This window comes from Eutrigla gurnardus (genome assembly GCF_963514095.1).
Source record: "Eutrigla gurnardus genome assembly, chromosome: 19".
In the NCBI taxonomy this organism is placed as follows: domain Eukaryota; kingdom Metazoa; phylum Chordata; class Actinopteri; order Perciformes; family Triglidae; genus Eutrigla; species Eutrigla gurnardus.
The window spans coordinates 3,631,189-3,646,687 of record NC_139930.1 but is presented as its reverse complement, the minus strand read 5'-3'; the positions used below and the strand labels follow the sequence as shown (position 1 = coordinate 3,646,687).

Here is a 15,499-nt window from a genome sequence, read left to right as displayed (position 1 = left end):
ACTTTTAGCAACAAGGGAGGTGTTTGTGTGGAACCACAGTCCTCTGTTTCAGTGGGGAATGTTTACAGTACAGAAGCCCTGGTTTCAGTTTCACTGGGACTTCAATTACAGTAGGCCACCTAGTAGATGTAAATCCATTCAGTTCTCAAAGTGGGCTTTCCTGGTAGCCGACGCAGTACCAGTACTTCACGGTTCACTCTTCGACTGACATGACGAGACAGATTTACCGGGACTTAGGCTCCGAATGTTTCAGTGTAGCCCCAAATATAACAAATCCAAGTCTCTGAATCAACTCTGTGACGATCAACTCTGAGTGACTCACACGCACCAAAAAAAGGGAAACAAATCTACTTTTGTATTTTCCAAAAGAGAGGGAGCGGTGAGAAGTGATGTAGTCTGGTGGTTTATAATACCAACCAGGCTACATCGTCATTGTGATTGTAGGTACCGTTTGGTTTGATTTTACAAACCTCCGTGTGTTACGTTACGTCATGGCGTGGCGTGGCTCCGAAACAACAACAGTGAACGCAACTACTCAACTCAACTGATCATGACATGAAATCTATCTGAAGACGGGCGAGTGAAAGAAATCCAAAGGTAACATACAGTGGTGGAAGAAGTACTAAGACATCCTGTCACCTTAGTAAATCCTCTTCCTCTCCAATGGTAGAGAGAGGTTGCCAGGCGCTCCATCCTAAAGCTATATTTTGTACTTATAAGATCATGTTTTGCTCAGCCATGTCGGTGGCAAAATGATACTTAGTTATTTGCTTATATGGGCTTAACTACCTATGGCTGGTGTTTAACGCACACACAAAGAGAGACATCACTAATTAATGTCTCAGGTCCTCAGGTAAGCTTAATTTCTAGGCCTCTTCTCATCTTCCTCCTAACCTAAACATTCCTTACACCTTCACTCATGCAACATCTGGGTATAGTTAAGTCAACAACCTCCTTTCTTTTTTCCAATGATTAAATAATCTACATTAATGAAAGTACCAGAGTGCATAAAAAGCATTGGAATTATTATCTTTCATTTAATTTCATTTACTGGAGCTGAAAGCACACAAAATCAGAGAGCAGTTATCACCACAGCCAAATGCACCAGTCAAGCTAAGTAAAGCTTCAGGATCACTTAATATTGGCTGCGTTTTGGATCGCATGCATTTGCGCCTATGCATGCACAAGACTTGAGAGGATCTGCCGGAACTCGTCATAAACACGTCAAGTTCCCACCACATCAAGTCGGACACAGGTGCACTTCACGGACTTTGCACAAAGAATATGGCCTGCCCAGTGGCGCTGGCTTTCTTCGTGGCGGACGAATTCGAGGCATTGGAACTCCCCTTGTTGATGGAGGCTGAGGAGCAAAGGTGAGGAATTTTCTCACGTGGTAATTCTAACCAACTAGGGCAACGTTGAGGGGAGTGTCTTATGTCCGCACTTATTTGAGACCATCTGCACAGAAAAGCATGCGGAGGGAGGTACCCTGGAGATCCCGTGGGTTTTTAAAGCCATGTGACATGTCGCAAAGGGAAGTTATCACCAGCATTTCTGATGTTTTTATCCCAGAATGCCTGGTTATGCGAGGCATTGGAAACGCGCCTACTGTTTTGAGAGCGGCCCACCACACTATGACTCCTGCAGAGTGAATCTTCTCATGCTTTCTATCCAATGCACCTTGATTGGAGATGGTCTTCAGCTGGACTCCTCCAGGTTTCCAGCCCCAGCTCTAGGTGGATGTACTCATGATTGACAATCAGTCCCAGCTGGTAGCCCTTTCTCAGTGGGTGCTGCCTCTTCCTACACCTCACTCCAGTGGTTAGGCAGGCAGGCCCACCACATATCCCCCTCCCCAGCTCCATGCCGTGGCAGGGGGTGTGGACCCACTTGTCTCTCCGGTACAGGGGATCTGCATTGCCATGCTGCTTCCCTGGACAATGTTCTATCTTAAAGTGATGGTTTGGAGTAAAATGCACCCTAGGTAATTTCCACCATGACATCCAGCCAAATACTTCTTCGGAAGAATTTTTAGCGATGGTCAGCATTGGTCAAGATAGGGCTATCAGCCGAATGTTTAGTACTGGTGCGATGGTACAGTGTATATATCTCGTAAATTACCCCACTAATAATGCATGGAATGTTACCAAACTTCTGCAGTAGTACACATAGGGTCTGTACTCACAAAACGAGGCAGTTTATTTAAAAGAACACTTGCCTGATAGCTTCTATCCTCGGCTGCTAACGCTACCGCAGCGTAGACACCACTTCCGTGTTTACCCAGCCGATGCCATCACGTGAGTTTCACGCGAGAGTATGAAAAAAATGTGTTGACCTGATAATACAAGCATTTATAAAAATGTGTTGACCTGATAGTAAAAGCATTTATGAAAATTCAGCTAAACTTTTTCATACTCTCATGTGAAACTCGCGTTACGGCATCGGCTGGGTAAACACGAAAGTGGAGTCTACGCTGCGGTAGCATTAGCAGCTGAGGATAGAAGCTATCAGGCAAGTGTTCTTTTAAATAAACTCCTGGTGTACTTACAAACTTTCAAATGCCTCGTTTTGTGAGTACAGACCCTATGTGTACTACTGCAGAAGTTTGGTAACATTCCATGCATTATTAGTGGGGTAATTTACAAGATATACAAAATGTACCGTTCGAGCTAGTACTAAGCCATTCGGCTGAAAGCCCTATCTTGACCAATGTTGACCATCGCTAAAAATACTTCCGAGGGGGTATTTGGCTGGATGTCATGGTGGAAATGACCTAGGGTGCATTTTACTCCGAACCATCACTTTAAAAACAAATATCTGTTATTCCAGAAACCAATGTGTGACTCGGGAATTGCGTTCCTTATGAGTCGCCATCCATCTAAGGGGTGCATGATCAGTCACCAACGTGAATTTCCTGCCTAGTACATAGTACTTGAGCTTTGACATTGCCCATATGATAGCCAGACACTCTTTTTCTACTACTGCATAATTATTTTCATGTTTCAGGAACTCACTGCTGGTAAATGTCACTGGGTGTTCTTCATCATTTACCTCCTGTGAAAGGACTGCTCGCAAACTTGAGGCATCAGTTTGTAGGATGAATGGTTTTGTGAAGTCGGGCCCACCATGACAAGTTCATCACATTGTGACTCTCGGAGCTTGCAAGACCTGGTCCATCTCTTCGGTCAATTTCACCAGGTGTGGTTGTCTGTTTTGGGTCAGATCATGGAGAGGGGCTGCCAAGGAAGCATCATTTCGTACAAACTGTCTGTACCCCATTAACCCCAAAACTGTTTTTACTTGCCTCTTGGTGGTTGGTCACGGCCAACAGCGGGTGCTCTCCAGTTTCTTCTTCTGAGGTCTGACTGTCCCTCTGCCAATAGTGTGCCCCAGGTATTCAACCTCCTCCAGTCCCAGATGGTACTTTGTTGGGGTGGCCACCAAACCTGCTTCTCTCAGGGCCATGAGCACTGCTTCCAGCTGTCTCCTTGGGAGGTCAAGTCCTGGCTGTGAATTACTATGTCATCCAAACAAGCTGCTGCATAGTTCTTGTGAGGTAGCAGAAGTCATTCCATCAGTCGTTGAAATGTTGCTGGAGTCCCGTGGACATCGGATGGTAGGACTCTGTATTGATACAGCCCCTCTAGTGTTGAGAATGCTGTCTTTTCTTTGACCTGTTCAGTAAGCGATACCTGCCAGTAACCCTTACTTAAGGGCTCAAGGGTGCTGATGAATCTTGGTGGGCCCAACCTCTCTACCAGCTCATCCACTCTGGGTATAGGGTATGCACAAACTTGGATATTTCATTCAGCTTCCGAAAATCATTGCAGAACCTCAGGCTTCGGTACCAGGACAATTGGATTCGACCAGGCGCTGTAGGATTCCCTTAATCACTCCCAATTCCGGCATTTTCCTCACCTCTTCTTTTACAGTTGTTCGGCTGTGCGGTGTTGTAATTCACCGGACCTTTGCACTTGACTACTTCGTATGGTCCATGCCATCGGGCCAATAACTTACATTCGTTGGAGTGGACGCGGACTAACACTTTCTCCCCTGGCTGGAATTCTCTTGTAGATCTGGGCCTGGACATTTTGGGACCCTTCCATGTGAGCCTGCACTATAGGCCAGACATGTGCCATTTGTTGTTGCATGTTAGCCATGTGGTCAAATACTGACTTGTGGATAGATGGTTGGTTCTCCCAGGCTTCCTTGGCCAGGTCCAGGACTCCACGTGGTCTGCGACCATACAGCAGTTCAAATGACAAGAAGCCTGTGGAGCTGTGGGGCACTTCCCTGATGGCAAAGAGCACATGTGGCAAAAGCAGGTCCCAATTTTTAACATCAACTTCTGTCACCTTATGCAACATGCTCAGGGTCCTGTTGAATCTCTCCACTAGGCCATCCCTCTGGGGATGGTAGACAGATGTACGTGGGTACTTAAAGGGATAGTTCGGAATTTTGGACATAAGACCTATTTTCCAAGTGAGCCGGTGTGTTTGAGACGTCTGGAGACGTTTTCAAGAAATTTCATTCAGTTCTTCTAGTTGCCGAGTTCGCTTATGCTATGGCTAGCGCAAGTCAACGGTTCTTAGCTAGACAGGCATTAAAAACAGTCTTGCCCACTCCACAGTGCACCCGAGGCAAATCAATTAAAACACTAGACTGTCGATGTACATATCTGTGTTGATAGAATAATATTTGAAACAAAACTAACCTCGCATCGCATGAATCATCCATTTTTTGAGGAACTAGTTTCTCAGCAGCAGCGGAACTTTACTTTGCTCCGTCGGACTCAAAACTCTAAGACGCGCCGCCCAAAATACTGCCCGTAAATAGGCAATCGAACCGGGACGATTTGTCGGGACTCATGCCCTCAGACCTGGGTGAAAAGCGCTTGGACCTCACGCAAACACCGGGCAGCCCACGGCCACGCAAAACCACAATTACGCACCGCGAACCCGGACCACTGCTCCGTCCGGAGAACCATAAACCCTCGGACGCGTTGCGGGGATTCCCTCCGGTAAATAGACACATGAACACCGACGAATAGTCCTCGTGCCCTCAGAGCTGGGTGAAAAGCCCTTGGACCGCAGACCAACACAGGGCAGCGGGCGGCTCCGCGAATCCACACATGCGGATTCTCCGTCGGACTCATGCTCATGCTTGGCTGGTTTTTGGCAAGGATCCCACTATGTCCAGGGCCAAGCATTCAAAAGGGGTTCCAATGATAGGCAGGGGGATGACGAGACTCTGGTAGGGTGGCTTGGGTCCATTAAGCCAACAGCACAGTGCCAACAGTATTCCTGGATGGCTCACCTCACACCTGGCCAGTAGAACCTTGCCAAGACTATCAGCAGGGTCTTCTCTACCCCAAGATGTATGCCGAGTAAGTGTAAGTGAACCAAGAAAAGAACATTAGGAACATACTTTTTGGGATAGAAGCTGGTTAACCCATTCTGCCTGCATTTTAACACCCCTATATAGCAAACCCTTCTTTATACATTATTTAAATGAGGATAAGAGGTTTTACTCACACCTGGTTGAATCTTTCCCTCAATGACCTGCACATCCTGCTTGGGAGTGCTTGGGTCAAAGTGGGATCTTCCCTCTGCGTGGTGGCAAAGCTGCCGGGTCTGCTAGGCTTGGCCGGGGTGACCAGGGGGTATTCTGTGAAAACCTCAGTGTATTGGTCTTCTGTAGGGGATGATGGCTCAGTTTGGGGAGCTTCTTGGCAGGTAGCTGTGGTCTCACCATCTGAACTGGGCTCCCGATCAGTGTGGTCTGAGAGTGAGGGCCATGCACCCTGTTGGGGGCTTTGGGTCTTTTCTAGTAGATTCTCCACTACTTCAGCATGAAACAGGGCTTCCCCCCAGGTGTGTAGTTGGATAAGACCTGGAATCACCATGGAGCATCATCACCACTATCTCATTTCAAGGCCAGACACTTCAGATCAATCACTTTCTGAGTCATTATTTAATTAAATATGCAGCAACAATGGAAATCTGAACACAGGATAAAGGCATAAACCAAATGTCTATTTTATTATCTCTTACATACAGTATCTCTTATATATCATGAAAAAAAATTCGAAATCTGTATTTTGGATGTTTTTATTTTATTTCCCACCAATGTTATTTGATGTAATGTGAATTGCTTTTGCAAGAAATGTGTTATTAAAGCCCATTTTTAAAAAAAAGTATAATTATCGGTCAAATAGAAATAAAAGGTTTCGGTATTGCACTTAAACAGTGTGGCATGCTCCGTCACTAGTTTTAGAACTCTTTTCTCGTGTCAGTTTAAGGATCCATTCCAAATAGAGGTTTAAGAAACAGCTACTGGCATCTTCTTCATTCTCTCCAAAAACATCAATTGCGATAAATACATTGAATATTTTATTCTGAAGGTTCTAACAGGATGTGACGTACCTTGACAGCAGGGAAGAAAGTTGAAAATGAAGGAGCGGTGAAGAGGAAGAAGAAAGGAAACTAGCTAGCTGGCTAACTACTTTAGCAATCTACTGGTATAAGTGTTGTGAAAATGGCGCCTTTAGACCTTGACAAGTACGTTGAAATAGCAAGACACTGCAAATACCTGCCGGAAAATGATCTAAAGGTGAGTTATAGAAGCTGAAATGAACGGAAGCTAAGATTTGTTAACGTCCGTGGAAGCAAAGGGGGTGACTCGACGATGTTTTTTCAACCAGTGATGCTAAAATGGAGCCGCTAGTTAGCGTTAGTTGTTCCTCGGAGGCTTCTGGTTATTTTGATCACATTTACCACCGATGAACGCGGTCGGCAGCCAACTATCTGAAGGAACCAGGACAGGGAAGTCACCGCGGACGCTGTAGCGGCTAATGCTACTAGCTAACGGCTAAGCCTTAGGATCGGTGCCAAACTCGGGCACCAGAACAGCGCCAGGTTCGGCCGCGGTCCTGTCAGCAGCTCGGTGGACCGTGACCCAGCATGGGACCGGCTGGCTACAGCACAGTAGTGTTACTGTTAGTTGTTGACGCCGGAGCGACTCAACTCAGTCTGATAACCAGCCTCCTCTCCAGCATCCCAGCTAGTAGTCAGACCCTATACCCACTGATCCCACTGTCAGACCACAGCCAAGTCCAGACCCGCACCCCCACCAGGACACACTCTCTATCTCAGGGGGATAGCACTGATCTCAGGCTGCCTTCACATGTCTGTAGTATCTCTGTGAGGAAGGTAACACTGATCTCAGGCTGCCTTCACTGTCGGTCGTAGCCTTCAAAGAACATTGTTAGAAATATTAGGGAAATGATCTGTGGAGCACTTTGACTTCAGGATGGCAGGTTTTTCTCTCTCAAATACATATTTTGTTATTTTGCCAAAATGTTAGCAAATAGTTTGTCGATGCTCATTTCCAGTTACGCAAAGTAATCAAAACAATATTAAGTAACTGATAATATAAAAGACACAGGACTGTATTTTTAGAACCATATCAAACTTAAAGGAAATAACTAATTCAATGAAATAAGATTGATGGGCAGAAAGTAAATACAAACAGACTTAATAAAGGAGACGCATGATATGTGATTCTAGGAACAGGAACAGATCTTTTTTTACCAAACCCTCTCCTGTTTCCCTTCTGATCACAGCTTTATTACATACATAAAGTGTATTAGGAGAGTTACAGCTCAGACTTAGGGAGTCTGCCCTTTAACCTTTAATGTATCTCCTCCTTTCCAAGTCCAATGTACTTGTTAGGTTGTTCTGACCGAACACTTCTTCTTCTGTGTGCGTTTTCACTTTACTTTAGTTTTTCTTTCTTCCACTCCTCTCTCACCCCGGTGCAGCGTCCTGTTCTGAACGATGGCCACCACTAACTATTGTCATGTTTTACTTTTCAGAGATTATGTGATTATGTCTGTGATTTACTGCTGGAAGAGTCCAACGTTCAGCCCGTCTCTACTCCTGTTACTGTGTGTGGAGATATTCACGGTCAGGTAGGGAGATGTTCATATCACTTCTTACACAATTCTTGTTTCTTTCAAAATTATGGATGATTCTACTATTATATTATTATTTTGAAAATTGTAATAATGATAAGTCATAAGTGGCAAGCAAAGTCCGAATGTAATAGATGGGAAAATAAGTCATTTTCACAGGACAGTTATTGATAAGTGTCTCAGTCCTACTTTCAGTCAGCCTTATCTACAAAACAAGGGTCCAGATAAAATGCTGAAAGTGTTGGTTTATTCATTACTGTTTTTTTTAATTAACCAGGAGTAATTTCTTTAATGTTCCCATCTAGTTTTATGATCTTTGTGAGCTCTTCAGAACTGGAGGCCAAGTTCCAGACACAAATTACATTTTCATGGTAAGCGAGTAAGTTTTCTTTGTTTGGTTCTTCTTATATTCTCATTTACATCAATCGTGTTTTGTGTCATACACGATTCCCTTGTAATGAAGATACATATTCATACAATTACGGTTCATTCACAAAGTATTCACATTCTGTTATGTTGCAGCCTTTATGCTAACATTGGTTAAATTAATTTCACCCCCTCATCAATCTACACTCAATACACCATAATGATGATTGGAGTCCAGCTGTGGTAAATTAAGCTGCTGGGACCTGATCTGGAAAGACCCACATCTGTCCATCAGGTCTCACAGCTGACCATCCTAACTGAGTAGAAACCAGGCTGTAGAGCTCCTTGACAGGACTGTGGCAAGGCCGCCCGGCCAAACCGAGCAATCAAGGAAGAAGGGCATTGGTAAGGGAGGTGGCCCCGTGTAGAGAGAGCTCCAGAAGGACAACCATCACCACAACACCACACCAATCTGGCCTTTATGGCAGAGTGGGCGGGTGGAAAGGACCCTCAGACTGATCTGGTTTAATGAAACCAAAATTCAACTGTTTGGCCTCAATTCTCCGCGGCGTGTCTGGAGGAAACCAGGCAGCGCTCGATGCAGTGCGGTGGGGGCAGCATCAGGCTTTGGGGGGCTGGTCAGGGTGGAGGGGAAGCTGAACGGAGCAGAGTACGGACCGGGTCCAGAGCACTCAGGACCTCAGACTGGGCATAAGGTTCACCTTCCAACAGGACAACATCCCTCACTGCCATGACAACGCAGGACTGGCTTAGGAAGGACTGAATGTCCTTGAGTGACCCAGCCAGAGTCCTGAACTGAACCCGATCCCACATCTCTGGAGAGACCAGAATGTCAGTCCACCGACGGACCCCATCGCACCTGACAGAGCTGGAGGGGATCAGCAGAGAAGAATGGCAGGAAATCTCCGGTCGATGGGTGGGCAGCGTGTCGAGTCATCGCCAAGAAGACTTGATGCTGCCAAAGGTGCTCCGACTACGTCCCGAGGAAAGACTCTGAATACTTTTTCCTTTTTAATACATCTGCAAAATTCTACAATTTATCTACCGCATTGTTACTATGGTGTGTTGGGTGAAGCTGGATGAGGGGAAATTAATTTAAACCATTTTAGCATCATACTAAAGGTTAGGCACTCTCATGTTTGCCATGTTAATGTTAGCCTGCTATTACTCTGTAATGAGTAGCAATATGTGATGCGTCCTGTTTCCCTCCAGGGCGACTTCGTCGACAGAGGATATTATAGCTTGGAGACATTTACACATCTGCTAGCTTTAAAAGCAAAGTGGCCGGATCGCATCACGCTTCTACGTGGAAACCATGAGAGCAGACAAATAACACAAGTGTACGGCTTTTATGGTAGGTCGCCGTGCTCACGCTCACTGTTCTACATGCACACGTCCAACCATGTGCTCATTTATGTTTTGCTTGTTTTCAGATGAGTGCCAAACAAAATATGGAAATGCAAATGCCTGGCGATATTGCACGAAAGTGTTTGACATGCTGACCGTGGCGGCTGTAAGTTCTTTCTCATTGGTTCCTCAACACTGTTGTAACCTAGGTTCCACGTGGCATTGTATTCATGAGCGCTGATGTTTGGAAACTCAACAGGGAATACACATAATCATCAGACATGAATGTCATAAAGACTTGTCATAAATCTGGAGGCTTTATTGAATGGTCTACAGGAAGTAGGGTTTCCCCAGGGTTGTTCCAGGTCCTTTGGTTCCTTCTGACGACAGCATGTTGGCAGGCAGCTTCGGTCAGAGGAGCAGCAGGCGGTCAATGATTATCTGTGTTACTCAAGTCTTAAAACAAATTGAACACAAGGAGAGGATGACTTAATAAACGTTTGTATTTATTGCATAAAAATAATGGAAACCTTGCAGAGGCACCAAATAATGATTATTGATTTCTGAATGGGGTTGCACAGTGGTGTAGTGGGTAGCACTGTCGCCTCACAGCGAGAGGGTCCCGGGTTTGATTCCCGGGTCGGCCCGGGTTCCTTCTGTGTAGAGTTTGCATGTTCTCCCCATGTAAGCGTGGGTTCTCTCCGGGTTCTCCGGCTTCCTCCCACAGTCCAAAGACATGCAGGATGGGGTTAGGTTCATTGATGACTCTAAATTGCCCGTAAGTGTGAATGTGAGCGTGAATGGTTGTCTGTCTCTACAGCCCTGTGATAGACTGGTTACCTGTCTGTCTCTACATGTGAGACTGGTTACCTGTCCAGGGTGTACCCTGCCTTCGCCCAATGACAGCTGGGATCGGCTCCAGCCCCCCCGCGACCCTGAATACAGGATAAGCGGTAGAAAATGGATGGATGGATTTCTGAATGGGTATTTGGCACAGCCGTAAAACATTGTAGAGGAAGGGAAGCCAGGTTAAGCTACACGACTTATCATAAAAGCATCATTCATCCATGTTGCTGATCAGTAACATGGGTGACCACATTGACTCATAGTTCAATAGAATAGAAGATGCTATTTTGCGTTTTTCCATTTTAAATTGCCCGTTCATACAGAAATAGATCGCTATAATAATCTAATCTAATATAGCAGCTCTCTGAAGTTAGTCTGTAATTTAGAGCATCAGATTAAAACCTGATCGAGTTGAGGACTGGGGTCATATTTACGGTGATATTCTCACAACTGCCTGATCTGCTAATGCCATATTTTATTCTCTAATCCCAGTTGATAGATGAGCAGGTCCTGTGTGTCCATGGTGGTCTTTCACCCGACATAAAGACCTTGGACCAGATCCGCACCATCGAACGCAACCAGGAGATTCCCCACAAGGGGGCCTTCTGTGATCTGGTGTGGTCAGACCCAGAGGATGTGGACACGTGGGCCATCAGTCCCCGAGGTGCAGGCTGGCTGTTCGGCTCCAAGGTCACTAATGAGGTACGTTGTGTCGCCAACAGTTGAAATGGATCAATAGGAAACTGAAACGCTTGCCATGCCGGTTGGTTGAAAGTGATGCTCATATTCTGTTTTAGTTTGTGCACATCAACAACCTGAAGCTCATCTGCCGTGCACATCAGCTGGTTCACGAAGGCTACAAGTTCATGTTCGATGAGAAGCTTGTGACCGTGTGGTCGGCGCCCAACTACTGCTACCGCTGTGGAAACATCGCGTCCATCATGGTCTTCAAGGATGTCAACAGACGAGAGCCCAAGCTGTTCCGCGCCGTCCCCGACTCGGAGCGCGTCATCCCTCCCCGAACCACCACCCCATACTTCCTCTAATGACGAGAGCCACGCGTGTCTCCTCCCTCAGCCCGATAACATCCCATTCAGGTCGACGGCGTCTCCAGTAGCAACGGGTTTCTTCCAAAGCTCCACCCACTTCTGTCATAAAGGAAAAACACTTCCTCTGAGCCCCAATGAGAAGATGATACCTCTTTAAATTTCTTTAGAATTTTATGCTAAGAAACTGTTGAATGGTTTAATTTTGATGTTCTGTACCCCACTGAAGCAAATAAAACATTTAAACTGGTGGTAACTGCCAATAATAAATAAAGTGATATATATTTTATTTATCATTATAGCAGTTTGATGTCGTGGTTGCCTTTGGAGAGATTGGACTATGTTTCTCCTTTCTGCACTTCTGGAATAAAGTGTTGGGAATAACGGTCCTGTATGAAACTCACACTTTCTCATGATAGCTGCAGCAACGTGGCTCTTAAACTAAAGTAATGCATTGACTTGAGAAAAAATATTTTCTGAATTAAATATTTTTTTTTGTCCCTCTTAACTACAAATGCAAACTTTATATAGAAAAGATATATCTGATATTATATACCTGCATTTCTATGTCTGGGTTCATTCACACCATCAGGATCTAATCTAACTCATTCACACTGATGGTTCAGCCTTTGGGGTCAATCCAGGGTTCAGTATCTTGCCTAAGGATACTTCGCCATGCTGACTGGAATCAAACCATCTTCAGATTGGAAGATGACTTGCTCTTCCTCTGAGCGACAGCTGCCCAGTTTGCATGTTTCTACCTCTCGTACTATTTAATATACTCATCTTTTTAACAAATAATGGAGAGAATCCTGAATCCAGTGTTGCTTTCTTCAAACAGTACAGCTAACTGACACATTATGTGTAAGAAGCTCCTTGTTTCTGTTCTGTTTCTTGTTTATGGTTGAGCTCAGAGTATCTTCACCAAATAAGTGCGCATCATTAAGAATTGTCCTGTGTGATGAATGGTCATCATGATCATCATCATTAAAGACCCTTTTCTATTCGTGGGTTCTTCTACCACCGCCGGATAGCTGTGAAAATATTATTGCAACATTAGCTGCAATGCAGCAAATTACATTTTGCAGGTCTTAATATTATTATATTGTGCCAAACCACGACACAACCAGAAGGCACGTCTCCCAAATGGACCAATCTGTGGGTCCAGAGACAGAAAGCGAGTGAAGGCAGCGGTATCAATTCGATAACACGGGTTGTAGCATCGCCACCCTAACGGAAGCCAAAGACGCTCAAACTTCCGTTTCACTGGGACTTTAACGCCGGGATTTTTGTGAGCGGGCTACTATTTTGAAAATGTTGACCCGGAAGTAGCTAGCTATAGTCGCTCTGAGCCAGCGGTTGTCCTCGCCCAGCCTCCCGCCTCCTCCTGCCTCCCTAACCTGTCACAGGACCACGTCCTCTCACACAGGAGCATCCCGGCTTCCACCGACAGCAGTAACGTCCGCGCTGCGGGGACACGACTCGTTAGGACACTGCTCGTTAGGACACTGCTCTTTGGGACACGGTTCTTTGGGACACGCTTCTTTGGGACGCTGCTCTTTGGGACGCTGCTCGTTAGGACACGGCTCTTTAGGACACGGCTCTTTGGGACGCGGCTCTTTGGGACGCTGCTCTTTAGGACACTGCTCGTTGGGACCCGGTTCGTTGGCCGTCCGGTGTCACGTACTCACCGTGAGATGCCAAGGAAGGCGCATTGATCTGTGAGCAGCATCGCTGTGGTAACGTCCCTCCTGTTCTTCAGCCGGCTGGCGAGGTGAGGACAATGACACAAGCGGCCGCAGCCGCGTCTCTCTGTGAGCTGCAGGTCTTCATGTCCACTTAGTGGCGACGTGAATGTTAAAAGGCTACCGTAATACCGTTAGATCAGGAGCAACTGTTCTGCTAGGTAGGAGCTGACGGCCCAATTAAGATCAGTGCCATTAGTAGCTAGTTACCTAGCTAGTTAGTTAGCTAATTACCTAGTTACCTAGCTAGTTACCTAGCTAGTAGCGGGTAGTACTACGGGTACTAGATCAAGCTGATCACTGAGAAACGATCCAACAGCTGATCGACTCTTCGTGATGTTTCATGGATGCTTGCAGTGACATGCTCTCCGGAGATCTCAGTCAGAGGGCTTCTTCATTATAACGCTGGGGGCTTTCCCAGTCATCGTGGTGTCTTACTCAAAACCCGAACGAGACCTGCCGGACGTCTAAAGACGGATCCTGTAGCCGGACTTCAGCATGACATCCCGGTGTGTTAGAGACGCGTGAGGCGTTCAGGACCCGTACGCTGACGGTTTAGAGACGTACAGCAGCCTTCCTCTGACTCACATGTAGCACACATGCACAGGTGTCATTTACACGGGGGACATGTCCACACCTCTGTTTAAAAGTATCATTTGTTGAAAATGTTCTGAAGAATAGCATGCACATAGATATGTAATACACCTTTTTATTCTAAAATAATTTCGAGAGAACAGCTCATCTCTTAACACTTTGGTGTATTGCTGAGGACCAAAGTGGTGCAATGTGGACATGTGACACATTTAATAAACTTTGGATAGAAAATAGAAAAGCAAGCACTGCTCCGGCGGGTTTGTTGCCATCCTGTTATGTTCTGCTGTATGATGGAGGATCCAGGTGCTGATTGATGTTGTCCTGAAGGTTGTGATGACGGTCTGTAGCCTGTCAGTGGGAATCCTGTGTCTACAGGCCTACGTTTCTAGTGTATTCCCCCACCACGTTCCAAAGTGACGCCCATGCATTCCCCTAACCCCCCAGACAGCCGTCTCCATGGCAGAATGACGTTTTCATTGGCAGCCAATAAAATAATTAGGCACAGCATTAGCTGAACATGGTGACCTGCCTGCATTCTGTCTTGACCTGATTGTTCGTCATCTTAGCAAACTGCAGCCACTGTGAGAGTGAATCTGGGACAAGTCAACCTAAAAAAGGTGCCCATGTGACGCGTTTCCTCCATCCTTTCTTATCTCTGTTCTTATTTAAGTAGGGCAACAAGACACTCACATATCTGCACCATCAACGGTGTTTAGTGGATCAATGTGCAGATCAGCTTAATTTGAAATTATCTCTTGTTAGCTTGATGTGTTAACAATTCATTAGTTCACATTGGAACCAGGGCTGCACGGTGGTGTAGTGGGTAGCACGGTCGTCCCGGGTTCGATTCCCAGGTCGGGTTCCTTCTGTGTGGAGTTTGCATGTTCTCCCCATGTAAGTGTGGGTTCTCTCCGGGTTCTCCGGCTTCCTCCCACAGTCCAAAGACATGCAGGATGGACCTGTCTGTCTCTACATGTCAGCCCTGTGATAGACTGGTTACCTGTCTGTCTCTACATGTCAGCCCTGTGATAGACTGGTTACCTGTCTGTCTCTACATGTCTCTCTGTGATAGACTGGTTACCTGTCTGTCTCTACATGTCAGCCCTGTGATAGACTGGTTACCTGTCTGTCTCTACATGTCAGCCCTGTGATAGACTGGTTACCTGTCTGTCTCTACATGTCAGCCCTGTGATAGACTGGTTACCTGTCTGTCTCTACATGTCAGCCCTGTGATAGACTGGTTACCTGTCTGTCTCTACATGTCAGCCCTGTGATAGACTGGTTACCTGTCTGTCTCTACATGGCTCCCTGTGATAGACTGGTTACCTGTCTGTCTCTACATGTCAGCCCTGTGATAGACTGGTTACCTGTCTGTCTCTACATGTCTCCCTGTGATAAAATGGTTACCTGTCTGTCTCTACATGTCAGCCCTGTGATAGACTGGTTACCTGTCTGTCTCTACATGTCGGCCCTGTGATAGACTGGTTACCTGTCTGTCTCTACATGTCAGCCCTGTGATAGACTGGTTACCTGTCTGTCTCTACATGTCTCCCTGTGAT

At 46.0% G+C, this 15,499-nt stretch overlaps 2 protein-coding genes across 2 annotated transcripts in view; both read left to right on the top strand.

The window, feature by feature from the left end:
- Positions 1-6,422: 6,422 nt before the first annotated feature.
- Positions 6,423-11,985, top strand: ppp6c (protein phosphatase 6, catalytic subunit). Its single transcript, XM_084034783.1, has 7 exons — positions 6,423-6,612; positions 7,877-7,972; positions 8,281-8,346; positions 9,575-9,716; positions 9,796-9,875; positions 11,048-11,257; positions 11,353-11,985. The coding sequence occupies exons 1-7, from the start codon at positions 6,538-6,540 to the stop codon at positions 11,599-11,601; spliced, it is 918 nt and encodes a 305-aa protein (XP_083890909.1). The 5' UTR covers positions 6,423-6,537; the 3' UTR covers positions 11,602-11,985.
- Positions 11,986-12,987: 1,002 nt separating this feature from the next.
- Positions 12,988-15,499, top strand: part of scai (suppressor of cancer cell invasion) — a 28,088-nt gene continuing 25,576 nt past the window's right edge. The window contains exon 1 of the mRNA XM_084035974.1: positions 12,988-13,375. The gene's annotated coding sequence lies outside the window, so the exon portion shown is untranslated. The remainder of the gene's footprint in view (positions 13,376-15,499) is intronic.